General features: G+C 40.3%; 3 protein-coding genes across 3 annotated transcripts; 2 read left to right on the forward strand and 1 right to left on the reverse strand.

Moving 5' to 3' along the window:
* Positions 1–219: 219 nt before the first annotated feature.
* On the reverse strand, positions 220–1,278 carry LOC140794263 (ethylene-responsive transcription factor ERF105-like). Its single transcript, XM_073146218.1, has one exon. The coding sequence runs from the start codon at positions 1,192–1,194 to the stop codon at positions 472–474; it is 723 nt and encodes a 240-aa protein (XP_073002319.1). The 5' UTR covers positions 1,195–1,278; the 3' UTR covers positions 220–471.
* A 5,376-nt stretch (positions 1,279–6,654) lies between these two features.
* On the forward strand, positions 6,655–7,823 carry LOC140794326 (ethylene-responsive transcription factor 2-like). The gene has a single exon (XM_073146326.1). The coding sequence runs from the start codon at positions 6,744–6,746 to the stop codon at positions 7,497–7,499; it is 756 nt and encodes a 251-aa protein (XP_073002427.1). The 5' UTR covers positions 6,655–6,743; the 3' UTR covers positions 7,500–7,823.
* A 2,125-nt stretch (positions 7,824–9,948) lies between these two features.
* On the forward strand, positions 9,949–14,602 carry LOC140794325 (protein ROLLING AND ERECT LEAF 2-like). The gene is made up of 4 exons (XM_073146325.1): positions 9,949–11,263; positions 11,367–11,551; positions 13,200–13,423; positions 13,537–14,602. Exons 1-4 carry the CDS (start codon positions 10,186–10,188, stop codon positions 14,330–14,332), a joined length of 2,283 nt encoding a protein of 760 aa, XP_073002426.1. The 5' UTR covers positions 9,949–10,185; the 3' UTR covers positions 14,333–14,602.
* The last annotated feature ends 475 nt before the right edge of the window (positions 14,603–15,077 follow it).

A 15,077-nucleotide genomic window follows, 5' to 3' on the forward strand; every position in this document is an offset into this window, starting at 1 on the left:
AATAATATATATATATATAGTTAATTAAAATAGCTAATGTTTTACGAGTGTGTTTAAGTTCACGTACCAGGAGAGGAGAGGGACGGCTTTTAATTAAGATATTATTATGTTTTCACTTCTCTCAACTTATAGAGTGAAATAATGAAACAAATGGACACATAATGTGGCTTAATTGTATATAATTATATTACCACCATTCTCCACTAATTTGCCAAGTGATAAGCCAAACGTTTTTTTTTTTTTTTTTTCATTTCCATTCTGCATGAATCCATGAACCAAATAATCTTACAGAAAATTAAAATTACGTGAAACTACGTCCTGATTATTTTACAAAACAGTTTTGTAATTTATTTATTTTTCTCTCTCTAATGCAGGGCCCTACATATATCACGGCCGTCCATTATGGTAGACTTTTCCATCCTACGGCCGATGATGCTGACAATTCCGTCTAATGATCTAACTGGTTGCCTCTCAGATAACTGTTAGCTGCGAAAACCCAAACGGCGGATGGGGAGATAACGGCGATAATGGCGGCAATCCAAAGATACCCTTCGAATCCGATCGCTCCCAATCCCAACACGCTGGGAAATTTGACGGCGTCAAGGGTGCGATCCAATCCAGGTTCTCTATCTCCACTGGCCTCTCCTTCCTCATCGCCTTGACCTCCACCACCTCGTCGTCCGCCTCCGGCGGGGAAGAAGCCGCCGGATCCGGCGATTTCCTCTTCCTCTTCCCCGAAGCCGCCATGGCTGGTGCCGTATTCTGCGGCGGCGGCGGAGGGATCCATTCGTCTGAGCAAGATCCGATCTCGTTGGGGAAGTTAAGGATCGCCTTGGATCCGCGCATCTTGAAGGCGGCGCGGTCGTACGCCCTCGCCGCCTCCACGGCGGAGTCGAAGGTCCCGAGCCAAACCCTAGACCCCTTCCGGTTCGGGTCTCGGATCTCGGCAGCGAACTTCCCCCACGGCCTCTGCCGCACCCCTCGGTACCCCCTCCCTTCGCACCCCCCGCCAACTCCCGCGGCGGACTGGACCGGCGGGAGAGAAAGGGTCAGCGAAGGCCGACGATCGGATCGGGAGGGCGGCGAGGGGTTGCCTTCGGACCGAACAGCGGGGCCTACCGGGTCAGCGGAGTCGCCGAGGAGGTGGTGGCGGATGAGGTCGAGGAAGGAGACTTCGTCGCTGGGAAACGCCATGAGATAGATCGTAAACAAGCAATAGAAGAAGAGAAGGATTTCGAATTCCAAGTGGAGAGCAAATGAGTGAAGGGGGAGGATTTAAAGGCGAAGGGAGAGGAAGCCTTCCGAGAAGTTTCTATGATGGGAAGAAGAAGCGACCTTTTCGCAAAAGAGAGCTCAATTTTATTATTATTATTTTGCTCAGGGTCTATTTCGTAAATTACATTGCCTAAAACAGAAACTTTAATGCGTGGCGTGGGCCACGACTAGATGATTTACTTGAAAAGGAAAGTTAACGAAGAAGAATTTGTGGTAAGGATGTGGAGCAGGAGAGGGACCTGAAACAAATTTGCACTAATCGTTATGAGATATTAAAAATAAATATGCCAATAAAAAGGACAAAGTTGAGGTCAAAATTTTGGCGTCAACGCATCCCAGTCAACATAATGATGGAGTCGTTACGTGAATTAATATCATAATATTAAATTATAACCGAAAAATAAGAATAAAAAAATCCAAGGCCTTGGATTTGGTCTAGGTACCTCTCTCTCTCTCTCTCTCTCTCTCTCTCTCTCTCTCTCTCTCTCTCTCTCTCTCTCTCTCTCTCTCTCTCTCTCTACTCTTCCTTGGTCTTTCGTAATAATTAGATACGTCCACTTGATAATTAATACCAGCCCTATTAATTGCACGTGCGAATATTTAAAAAAAAATTAAGAGAAATTATTCAAAATACTATATCTTGTGTTTTTACTATCATTTGTATTCAAAATACTATATTTTGAGCTAAATTAATTTTTATTAAGTTGTAATCAATAGATTTTTAATCCAAAGTTAACGATATTTTTGCCAATTTAATTTAAAACGAGTTCATTTTTTTTCAAAGATAAAAATAATTAAAAATACTTGTAAGTTGACCTCAAAATAAGGTATAATATAATTAAATAAAGACGAAAGAGAGGGTGTTATTAAATTAGTTTAAATTGGCATGTTAGTCATATGGTTATAAAATCTCGTTTGATGCGTGCGAGCTAACGGCTACAACCTTCCTCGATTGAAGAATTTGACTTGAGAGATGTTTCTCGACTTAGAATATACGTCAGGATTTTTGGTTTTCCTTCGCTATGGAGTATGGAGTAATTAATGGAGATGATTAGACATCACTTCGATAGTGATGGATGACCGGAAAATGAATTAATCAAAGCAAATTAAAAGTTTCGGAGGTCAGAATGGGCAATAATTTTTCCAAACAAAAAATAATTTTAGGATGAGGTAGGCTTAAAGAGGGTTTAGTTTAGTGTGGATCTAGATTAGAATATATATATTTTAAGAATTTAATCAGTAAACTACCATAAATTATTATATAAAAAGTTATAGAAACAGAAAGGGAGGTAGGATTAAAGGAAACTTAGCCTAAATTATTCTATTAAGCTCGGCTCGGCCCAGTTTATGTTTGCCCAATCCAGATAAGTCTAATTGGGCTGGACCTGAAAACAATTTAAGGCCCGTTACGGCCCAATCTACACCCCAAGCATGTAGAAACGATCTACTTTAGAGCTACATTTTTTTTCTTAAAGAAAAAATAAATAAACTTTATGTTATGGAGAAAAAACAAGGAATAGTGAATAATAGTTTATTGGATATATTAGTAGTACATTTTCCGTTTGAATTTATAAGGAGAAGAGAAGAGGATGGGAGATTTGGCTTAGTTTCTATGCACGTATTTTACGTAGAAGGACTAGTATACAAGAGTCAAACATTGATATTACTAAAACTTAAACTCTTGTTTATTTTAGAAATATTTTTTTTAAATAACAACTAAATATCATGATAACCTCATTCTATAATATAAATATTATTCATCAAGATTACATCTTATACTACACATAACTCAATTACTAATTTACTCTTAATATCTATCTAATCAACCTACTTTATATTAAATCAAAGAGTGTCCGAGATAATTTTCTAAAAATATAAAATAAAAACTTAATTATTCTTATAAAATATTTAAACAACTAGCGCTCATAGCAGTAAATATAATTTAGTCATTTGTACATTAATTCTAAATAAAAATTTTTTAATAATTATGCCATGGCCTAGATTACAAAAGTGTTAAAAATGACCCAAGTTTAAGATACAAGATTAACTTAAAATTAAGCCAAATCACACCAGTGAAAATATAATTAATTAACCCTATAATATATGTATATGTAGAGCAGACCTAGTGGTCCAGTCACTCCAGTGTGCAGTGTGCTGTGAGATGTGTTCTTAGTCCTTATCCTGATTTGCATCTGACTAGGATATTACCATGATATTAGATACCTAATGCCTTTGCCTGCTTCTTTAAAACAAAGGGCTACCTTTTTTGGATTGATGAATAGGATTTGATATGATATCCCATGATAGTATCTGTATCACCACCAATGGGCACGCCAAAAGGAATCAATAATGGAACTTCATAACCCCCACTTGTTTAGATCCTATTTAAATTGGAATTTATCACTTACTAGTATTTACTTGTTGACTCTCATATTTTTTTGTACCGTTTTTTCCCCCCTTACTTTTTGGATATCTTTCAAGATTAAGTTTAGGGTGGTTTTTAAAAAATAAAAGTTAGAAATACTTGGCTCTAAATTTAAATAGTCTCTCATCATTTAAATTTATGAGCTCGAACATTAGATATGAGTTGGGCAAAGACTAATCTTCTCTAGACACAGAGATACTTAGACTCTACTAAGTTTTTAGCCAATATAGTATATATAAGTTGCCTAATTTAGGCTTCAAGACTTGTAAGTCATCGAACAATTTTTCTAAATCAAACTCGTCGAAATCTGTTCTAAACCGTCGAATAATTTTCTTCACAATATTATTTAAGTGTTGGAGTCGAACCTATGACTTTCTTATCCATAAGAAAAATACTTACCAATTTTACCAGAGTTGATTGATTTCTTTGGTATTCATTGGTGTGATGCGGACCAAATGTAATGTTTGGATGCTAAAAAATTCCACTAAGCTACGGCGAAACCCAGTCCACACAGAAAAGAAAAAAAGAATCATCTCGAAGCTATCCGGGGATTTTATGCTCAAGTCCTTGACAAAGTTATAACTACCTTGTTTGTTTCTGGTCTTATGTCACTTTATTAAATCCCCAACTACTAATTATCATCTTTCCACGTATTAATTGTTATATTGCAGCCCATGCCCACATATTTCATGACGAGTTTATGACTAATAATATAAATTAATTAATAATCATCCTTTACGTTTATACTACACTTTTACCTTTGTTAATATGCGCCACTATTTAATTTTTTATAAAGAAGAAACTACAGTATCATTCATTTTATTAAGAATATTCTAAGGATAAGTGGGGTTATTTGCATAATATAAAAAACTTAGGTTTTAATAATTGTAAGATTGAACTTTTCAAATTGAACGTGTTTATTTTCTATATTAAATACACATCTTTTTATAATAAAATACGCATTATACCCCTCAAAAACTCCTTATTACTTATATACTCCTCCATATATATTATTAAAATACTGAAGTACAATAATTGTCCTTTAATTATTAAATGGATCAAATATTTAAATATATGTTAAAATTAAAAAAAAACATTAATTTCACGGGTTCCTATGAAATAAATGTCTATAAGATATCTTTAAAGGATACATGCAAAGAAAACATTAAATATATATATATATATATATATTTAATTCACAACCTCGAGTATGGAAACATCTTGGAAGGAGGTAGGGTATGTTGGAAGGTCTACTTTTGTTGGCATTATCACACGTGCAGTCTCGAGGGGTCCGTCTATAAAGAATATTATCCCTACCCTCCCTTTCTACTATCGAGAAATGTCTCTAGAAAGTCTCAAGTCAGAGACAACAAGCAAGCAACCCATTGACTGGTCAACTTGATAAGTTCACCCACATATAAGTCATTTAAACAAACAAAAACTAACTTACTAATGATTAAATTTTATTTTTATTTTGTCACCAGATTTTAAATATAAGATTAGAATAAAAAGGAGTGAAGGAGAAAGAAGGAAGACACCTCGAAGGAGAGGATATATAAACTTTTCTAACTTGTCACTACTAATTCTTAAGAAGACAAAGTAACTTTTGAAATAATGGCACGACTAGTCAACACTCAACAGAGCTCGTCTCTTTCATACTTTTACCATATTAGAGCTTTTTTTTTTTTAAATTTATTGTGATTATTTTAAATTTATTTGCAACTAACTGTACTTTTTTAAGGGTTAAATTTTTTTTTTTTCTTTTTATATCTAAAATTAACACCAATATTCTATCTAAGAGATGCTTGATTGTTTTTTTTTTATATAATAAAAGTGCCACGTGCAATTGATAAATATTTTTCTCAATACGATCCACGAATAATGGAGAGGAGTTGGATATATATATTAGTATCATAATCTTCATATTATCATGTATAAGCGCTAAGTAAATTAATATACAGATAAGGATGTAGACATAAAGGTGGAGTGTGTGACAAGCGTCCAATAAACCCGTACCACGTGTACAGAGTGTCGATTTATTACCTTTATTTACCGACGGTGACGACGACCGACCTCTATAATTGAAAATACTGGGTAGTTATAATTCCCAAAGTAAAAATTGGATATCTTCTATGAATATCCTAGGCATTATTTTGTTCTGCGTTGGTAGGACTAGGAATTTAATTTTTGTTCTAATCAAATTTAATCTCAAATAAATCGTATATAATTTTTTAATATTTGTACTATTGATATCAGCTATGATATTTGTATGAGAATTGAATTCTATCTTTTTCTATGGGATAAGGAACGAGAAATAATAGCTGTCATCTATCCATAGCTCGTTCAGATAAGCTTCCATATCCTGTAACTCTTTAGCAGCCAAGCATCTCCTTGGCCCAACTGTCGTCTCTACGGGGCCCACATCTTATACCACTTAGCTTTATATTATCTCTCTCCCTCTCTATCGTCGACCTCTTATTATTAGCTTTTGTGAATTTTTACTTAGTTACATATACACCTCTCTTTTCCAAGTAGATAGATAGATACATATATATATATATATATATATATATAGAGAGAGAGAGAGAGAGAGAGAGAGGGTGCTAAAATGTAAATAAAAGTTATTGAGGGACTTACGTGGGAATTATTCATCCAGATGCTTCTTCGAAACCGGGAAAGAAACCAACGGCTCTCCATCTCGGCCCTGTCCCACCGCAATCTCTATTCTCTATTGGTGATATTATCTCATCAGCAAGCAAATAAATAATTGTGAAATCAAACAAGTATTTTACGTCACTCTAGGATGATTAATAGAAATAATATATTCGTAAAAAAAGCCAAGAAATGGGGAATTGTCACACGTGCTAGAAGTGGAGGAAGTTTCACGGAAGCACGTGTGCCCTCTTCTGCTATCCTTCTTATATAAACCCTTCTCCTCCCTCTTTGCTTCCACACCTCCCCCAAAATCCCACACGAGCTAATTAAGTAAGAGAGAAGCAGCAATCGCTTACCTTATATCCTCACCGCTGCAGTGACCATAAACATGAACTCCGACCTCGCTCTCCTCGACTCCATCCGCCGACACCTCCTCGACGAGCCCGAGGCGGTGGTCCCGTCCTCTGCCGCGGCGGTAACCTTACCGCAGAGGCCTCTTCCCGTCTACTGCCGGAGCTCCAGCTTCGGGAGCCTCGTCGCCGACCAGTGGGCCGACCTCCCCTTCCGCCTCGACGACTCCGATGACATGGTCATCTACGGTGCCCTCCGCGACGCCTTCCACCACGGCTGGCTCCCCGAGACCGCCCCCAAGCCGGAGCCCGTGCCGGAGAGCCCGCCGCCTCCGGCGCCGGCGCCGCCGAAGGGGAAGCACTACCGGGGCGTGAGGCAGCGGCCGTGGGGGAAGTTTGCAGCGGAAATCAGGGATCCGGCAAAGAACGGGGCCAGGGTTTGGCTCGGGACGTTCGAGACGGCGGAGGACGCCGCCCTCGCCTACGATCGCGCCGCCTTCCGCATGCGCGGCTCACGTGCGCTCCTGAACTTCCCCCTCCGTATCTGCTCCGACGACGCCTCTCCGTCCCCGGCGCCGCCCCCGCCGGGATCGAAGCGATCCTCGCCGGAACCCTCGACTTCCTCCTCGTCCTCCTCCTCTTCGTCTCCGAAGAGGAGGAAGAGAGGGGAGGCGGCGGCGATAGCGATGGGTTCGTCTCCGGCTCAGACGCAGACTGGATTGGGCTACGGGAACAGGACGGAGGTCTTCTCGGTCGGGGCGATGCCACGTGCCGGTCAGCTTTTGGTTAGTTAAGAAGTGGAATCGGGAAAGGCGAAAGAGGACAGGATGACTGACGAGGACCAAATTGCAAGAAGTTGCAGTGGTTTCAAAAAAAAAAGTGCTTTTCGACGTCTTTGGGAAGTAAATTTGGCAAGTCCAGGTGGCAAAACGAAAATATATATATATATATATATATATCCACTGGAAGGCCTGTCTGCTGCTCTTATTATTTTATATTTATTTATTTAAATTTGTTCCAGAATTTTGTGTGAGTAAAGCTAAAGAATGTGTTCCTAGAAATATAAAAATCTGTACACAATTTTCCTTTATTCTTTAATGAAGGTTCTCTTTCTAAAATATCTAGATTTCTACTCCTAACAACTTATTCCCTGTTAACGGTGTAATTAAATTGTTTTTTTAATTATTAATTGTCACTATATATTTTAAGATATTATAGTTGCCACCCAAATCGATTATAATATAGCATTTAGACCAAGACAAGCTAACTATAATGAGTTTGAGCTGAAGTGAAGAAGGAGACCTATTTAGGGCGTGAGCACGAGAGAGAGAGAAGAAACCCAATTGCAAGAGTCCTCGTGAAGGCTGAATAGATTCTATCTCAATCTAGGACGGAGAGATGAATGTAGTCGTAAAGGGCGAGATATAGTTCTTACCATACATTTAATATACTTCATCTTTTTCGATAAAATAATTCCACCACAAGAAAACCACAATTTGGTCATATCAGCATCAAAGAATTCAAAGTCTATTGCTTATCTCATTCGAGTAGAAGTAGGGGACCTTCTCTTTGTGATTTGTCACTTCTTGTCATCTAGCTCCACATCTCTTTCCATCACTAAGTTGTGACGTATTGAAACCTGGAATTAAGGCAATCCAATCCCCAAGCATTAGTAGTAGGCTCTGCGAAACTTCGGCTTTAGTAATTGTAATGAAATGGCCGGATGAAGCAAAACAACAAACATCTGATACGCATCAAAGAAGAAATGCCCACTAAGTGTTCGACCATCGACCCAGCCCAATACGAATGCTGGATTTGGTGGAAAACCAAACGGGCCCAGACCCCAGAGTGGTGTTTTCCTTGGATTTGCCTGAAAGCTAGGCTCGGCCCGATTAGAATAATAAGGTTCCAGTTCCTCTAACATCTAATTACATAAAACTATCTTTTTAGGATAATCATGCATTAATTCTCTTAACTCTCTAATTATCTTAAAATGTGAAAATTGGCTATAGTTTAGGTGGAATTAACTCGAAATATTCTCAAATCTCGTGAACTTTCTTGAAAGTAGTCTATAAAGTAGGAAGAAAAAGGAAAAAAAATAAAGAAAAGAAAGAAAGAAAGAAGAAAATTAAAGGCATACGATAGCATTGGCATAACGTAGAAATGCGTGCAGTAATCTCCAATCACTTTGGCCACATGCACGGGAACCAACTTTGTGGACACCAATAAAGGGGTCTCCAAAGCCGTCGAGAATCAGGTGCGTGGTTCTTCTTCGGGGTTCCCAACTTGGGTGTCTTTTAGACGAATACCAGAAGAATAATAATGCTTGCTTAGAATAAATAGCAAGAGCATGACAGTACTCGACTAATACGTACCCTGATACTTCTTCACATTCACAATTCGACCCTTGATGTTTTTATTCTCGTAAATATAGATTGAGTTAAAACTGATGATGGAAAATAAAAGGTTGGACGACCAATTGCCAATTGGAGAATATAAGATACGAAAGTTAGGAGGGATTGGGGGACAAAAGAGAAGGCCTTTTCTGCACATGCTTGTGTTGGGTGCAACTGCAACTCTGCAAGTAGTCATGTTTCGGTTCCCTTTTAAATTACCTCTCGCTTTGGATCCTTAACTTCATTCATCTCTTTCATATTATTTCACCATCCGTGGCTTATTGAATAATTATTTTTTATCCAGCATTCTCTATCATGATAAATAAAAGTAAGAGTGGAGGATGACTCTTTTCGTTACTCCTCTAGAATCTAGTGGGGGCTTCTGGCTTCATCATTTTGGCGGGGGAGGCAATTGACTCCAGGATTCAGATTAATTTATATAACATTGGCAATTAAATTTTACAGCTACCCTCCATCTTCTTGCACGATCTAACTAAATATATATATATATATATATATATAAGATGTGCCCTAAAAGCCAACTTCCACCAAATGAAGTTTTTTTTTTTAAAAATAAAATAAAAAAGAATTAATTTTTAATTATAACGAATTAAATGAAATAGAAATAAGAGACGAACCGGCGTGGAAAACGTACACTATGACAGTAGCACGTGCTACCTCTACTTTTAAACCAGCCAAATACGGGGTTAAAAAATTGCTCTGATAAATCGCCGGAATCGATCCATCTCGTATCTAATCTCAGCCGCACGATCTATCCATTTATTACGGTTTTATCGACCGATAAGAGCGTAAAGCGAACCAAACTACCGATTAATTTTAACCCCGTAACCGTGGACTGGAACGGAATGGCTGATGGTATTGATTATTGAAAGAGAGAAAGAGAGAAAGAGAAAAGGAAAAGTAAAGTGTAGTGGGAAAGAAAGACTAGATAGAGTCTAACATAGTCTTGGCTTTCTCTCTCTTTCTCTCTCTCTTTCTTCACCTTTCCCTCTCCCTTTCCATCTCTTATCTTTCCCAACATCATCCATTCCCATTCCCTTTTCCGTCGCCGTCGTTGTCATCGATGGGTTGTGCGGCGTCGCGGGTAGAGAACGAGGACACGGTGCGGCGGTGCAAGGAGCGGCGCCGCCTCATGAAGTCGGCGGTCGAGTCCCGCCAACTCCTCGCCGCAGCTCACTCCGAGTACCTCAACTCCCTCCTGGCCACAGCATCCTCCCTTACCCGCTTCGCCGCAGGGGAGCCCTTCCTCGCCGTCTCCGACAATACCCCTCCCGTTCTCCTCCACCACCACCACCACCACAACCACCGCTCCATCACTCCCGCATCTTCACTCCCACCTCCCACTCCCTTACCCCGTCCTCCTCCTCCTCCGCCTCGCTACTTCCCCTCCGATTCCCCTTCCCCTTCCCCCGCCATTGCAAGCTCCAAGCTTCCCCGTATACTCACCAGACCGAGCCCATCCCCCTCCTTGAGGCAACACAACAACTACCCCAGCGGAGTACCACGTGCCAACTCCGCCTACGCCACAACGCCGTCGCAGTCGTCCTCCGTCTGGGACTGGGAAAACTTGGAAAACTTCCGCCCTCCTTCCCCTCCGGACTCCGACTTCTTCGATCGCCGCAAGGCCGAGCTCGAAGAAGCCAACCGCCTCCGCCGCCTTCAAGAACGGGAAGACGAATACGAGGAAGAGGAGGAAGGGGAGGAGGACGATGACGAGATCGGAGAAGGAAGGGAGGAGATCCATTGTCCCGAATGGGACGATCGCTCCGTAACCACGTCCTCCTCCTCCAGATCCGAGGAGGAGAGGGAGGACGACGAGAGGAGATCGAGATCCGATGGGATCAGCTGCGCTAGATCGGAGTTCGGGGCGCCGTCGGAGATCGGATCGGAGATAGGTTCGTCGGCAATGAAGCCGGTGAGGTTGGAGGCGGGATCGTCCTCCGCCAGGTGGACGACGACGACGACGGCGACGGCTGTTCCCGCGCCGGAGATGAGGCTGGTGGTGCGCCACCGCACCATGGCGGAGATAGCGGCGGCGATCGAGGAGTACTTCGCTAAGGCGGCTGCCGCCGGCCAGGCCATCTCCGAGCTCCTCGAGATCAACCGCGCACAGTTCGATCGCAGCTTCCGTCAGCTCAAGAGTAAGCCACTGGTGTTTTGGCACGGGTAATTAGGGTTCCATTAAGCTAAATTAAGCTATGATTAATTCATAAGTTTTTTTTTTTATAATAAATATATTGGCAGAGACGGTATACCATTCGAATAGCGTGCTTAGCGCGCTATCCTCGACCTGGTCGTCCAAGCCACCGTTGGCAATAAAGTATCGGCTCGATACCGGCGCACTGGATGAGTCCAGCGGAGGGAAGAGCCATGGCTCCACCTTGGAGCAGCTCTTGGCTTGGGAGAAGAAGCTATACGAGGAGGTCAAGGTATAAAAACCTACTCTTCTTCTTTTTTCCCATACTATATTGGATTTAGAGGTTATTACAAAATTTTGACACTTAATTCAATATGGTGGATTAAATTTGTATCGTATGAACTGTGGATTAGTCGAGGAAGCTCTTCATTAGTTGTAACTTTACTATACAAAGATGTAGCGTTTCATGTGATTCTGCTGAGAATGGTTTGGTGGGGAGTGGTTTTTTGTAAGTAGGGGAAGCCAACTACTATTTAGGTAGAAGCAAGCAACTTGCAATTATTAATTTACTATCTTCTGGTCCATAGTCACTAATATTGAGCAACTGGAACTTCGCCCACCTTTGGCAGGGAGATTACGGTATTAGCTAGGGTTGTTGGGCCTTCCAGAATTGGACTACTGAGCATGGTAGACAAAAGGACACATGTTTTCTTCTTTGAGATTTGCTTAATAGTTGGAAGATTGAAGTTCAGCAATGAACAAGTTATGGTTAATGCAAGGTAGGATGAGTGAACTTGAAAAATCTTGGGTAGATGGGTTGTGCAGTGATAGAAAATCCGTAGAATGTCAGGTGGGGCTTCTTGTTTCATATGCACATGAGTGGAGCCAAGGAGATCCTTTAAATAAAATTTTAGCATTTTACATCACAAAGTCACATATTTTCCTGAAGGTTAATAATAGATTTTGGCTTATTGCATCCATCATGAGCTCAGCTGTCATAAAAGGTGATCACATCTCAGAAGGCATGGTAAAGAGGGGCCAAGACCACCAGTTTGTCTGCCATGTGAATGCTGTCAGTGCCCTTACCTTTTTTAATAGCAATGAGAGGTTGACGATCTGACATAGTTGTGGGATCATTGAAGAATTTGCTACTAATGTTTGCTAGATCCTTGAGCATAATCATAAACAAAGAAAGTGGCTTTATCAAAGAAACAGTGTTTTGCAGTTATTCTAAATCCTAATATTCGTGGGTTTAATTTTTTAGTTCACTTGGAGATTTGACTTTACGCGTGCACTAGGTTTATGAAACTGTTTTGTTTATGCACAAAGAATTTATTAACTAGGCCCTAATTGTTCATCCTGTAATCTTGCTAGATCAATTGTTGATTCATATAAGGCTACTGCAAGAAGACTGATATAAAGATAGTTTGTTCAAATGCTAGCCAACTATAGTATGTTGAAATATGTTTGAATTCTTTTGGAATATAACATTCTAGCAGTTAAAGAAAAGTCTTCATGACATAGAATAAGAAGGCTGGAAAATTAAGCGCTTTGATAAGTATGCAATGTCTTACATAAAGAATGTTTGGATGTCGGTTCATCAAGATCCATATACTGCCGATGTTAATTTACCAACGTAATTACATTATCTAAAGAATGTTATCAGCTTTTACATTACCATCTAATCCGTCACTAAATTTAACAAAGGCCATTTCCAAGACATACAGGTTTGTTTTCTCTACAGCATAGCATTTTTAACTTAGAGCAATGTTTGCAGAAGATGGTCAATCTCCTTTACTAAGAAATTGCATGAAAGAATTCCTTTATGAGTGAAGCGGTCTAACTTATCTGTTGTGTGTGTAGCTGTATGTTGATGCCTTTATCTCTTTTGCAGTGCGATGCACTAATTGGTTATTTCTTATGCCCGGATATGCATGCAGGCAAGAGAGAATGCAAAGATTGAACATGAGAAGAAGCTGTCAACACTGCAGAGCCAGGAATACAGGGGAAAGGATGATGTTAAACTGGACAAGACCAAGGCTTCCTTAAAGAAGTTGCAATCATTGATCATCGTCACTTCGCAGGCTGTCACTACTACTTCTTCTGCCATTATTAGAGTCCGAGACAATGAACTTGCTCCGCAACTTGTTGAGCTTTGTTATGGGTAAAGGATCCTCCTCATGTCCATTCACGAGTTTTTATTCACATCCAGCTTTGCACTTATGTTTGTGACGCATAGCAAGATGAATATTTGAAACATTCCTCGTGAACTTGCAGGTTTTTGAACATGTGGAGATCAATGAACCAATTTCATGAGATCCAGAATAATATTGTCCAGCAAGTCCGTGGTCTTGTGCACCGCTCGGTCGGTGAGTCAACCTCAGACCTCCACAGGCTGGCCACCCGGGATCTTGAGGCTGCCGTCTCTTCTTGGCACTCCAGTTTTAATCGCCTCATCAAGTATCAGCGAGAATATATCCGTGCTCTCTATGGCTGGCTCAAGCTCACCCTCTTCCAGGTGAGCAGTGACAATCCCATGAAGGACCACTCCTCTGCTATCTCAGTTGAGCTTACTGCCTTCTGCGATGAATGGAAGCAAGCACTTGACCGCCTTCCCGACACTGTTGCTTCCGAGGCCATTAAAAGTTTTATAAACGTCATTCATGTAATCTACACTAAGCAGGCAGATGAGTTAAAGATTAAAAAACGGGCTGAAACTTACTCGAAAGAGCTTGAAAAGAAGTCCAGATCTCTGAGATCCATTGAGAAGAAGTATTATCAATCCTATTCAATGGTCGGTATCGCCCTTCCAGGCAGCGGCCGTGACAATGATGGCCAAATTTTTGATACTCGCGACCCACTCGCAGAGAAGAAGACAGAAATCGCCGCATGCCGGAGAAAGGTGGAGGACGAGATGACAAGACATGCCAAGGCCGTGGAGGTCACAAGGTCAATGACACTCAACAACATCCAAACAGGCCTGCCCGGTGTCTTCCAGGCAATGGCCGGGTTCTCAGGCTTATTCGTGGAGGCTCTTGAATCTGTTTGTCGGCGAGCTGGTTCCACTCACTAGAACACCCTTCATTTTTTTTTTTTGGCAGTCCAAATTATCTAATATAAGTCAAGGAAAGAAGTATATATAGCTATTATCACGAAGTAAGGGGGGAAAAAAAACTCCCTATCTTTTGTTGTGAGGGAGATTAATTGGTGTAGATATCAGTTTTGTCCTAATTTTTTTGCCCTTTCTGGAAAGTGGGAGGGGGAATGTTCATGTACAGGCAAAATGGTTTGGTTATTTGCTTTGCGCTTTAATAAAACTTTTCTGTGGTGAAAGTTTTCTCTAGTCATACGTACCACCATAGCTTGTTTCATGTTAATAAATTCTGTTTTATATGTACGATAAATAGGCCATTTTGATCGTCTAAATGTCTGTGTTCCAAAATAATATGCAACAGGTATGCAGATTGTAGAACTAACTGCCAGTGTTCCAAAATTATTTTCTGCTGCATGTTTGTTCCTATCCTTGTGGTTTGAAACAAGAGAAGGAATTTTGTATGACAAGTTGATTATATATATATATATATATATATATATATATATATATATATATATTCTCTTTCTCCAACACAACAAGATCTAGAACCACTAAATATTATATAAATATGATTCTGGCATCAAATGAGATATTGTTTTAGCAGCAGGACAGCCTTCAATCGAGATTCTGGAAACCATTAACTTTCTATAGTTCTAATCTGCTCAAATTCTAGTACTTGCACAAAGCTTGCAAAAGAGACAGACAGCCTATGAGTGATTTCTTT

Source organism: Typha latifolia, chromosome 8 (genome assembly GCF_019914945.1).
Source record: "Typha latifolia isolate L0001 chromosome 8, TyphaL0001v2, whole genome shotgun sequence".
Lineage (NCBI taxonomy): Eukaryota > Viridiplantae > Streptophyta > Magnoliopsida > Poales > Typhaceae > Typha > Typha latifolia.

Excerpts from the sequence above, each read along its gene's own strand:
- LOC140794263 (XM_073146218.1), bottom strand. The coding sequence starts at position 1,194 with ATGGCGTTTCCCAGCGACGAAGTCTCCTTCCTCGACCTCATCCGCCAC.
- LOC140794326 (XM_073146326.1), top strand. The coding sequence starts at position 6,744 with ATGAACTCCGACCTCGCTCTCCTCGACTCCATCCGCCGACACCTCCTC.
- LOC140794325 (XM_073146325.1), top strand. The coding sequence starts at position 10,186 with ATGGGTTGTGCGGCGTCGCGGGTAGAGAACGAGGACACGGTGCGGCGG. Across the intron at positions 11,552-13,199 it reads AGCTATACGAGGAGGTCAAG|GCAAGAGAGAATGCAAAGAT; the intron begins GTATAAAAACCT and ends ATATGCATGCAG. Across the intron at positions 13,424-13,536 it reads CTTGTTGAGCTTTGTTATGG|GTTTTTGAACATGTGGAGAT; the intron begins GTAAAGGATCCT and ends GTGAACTTGCAG.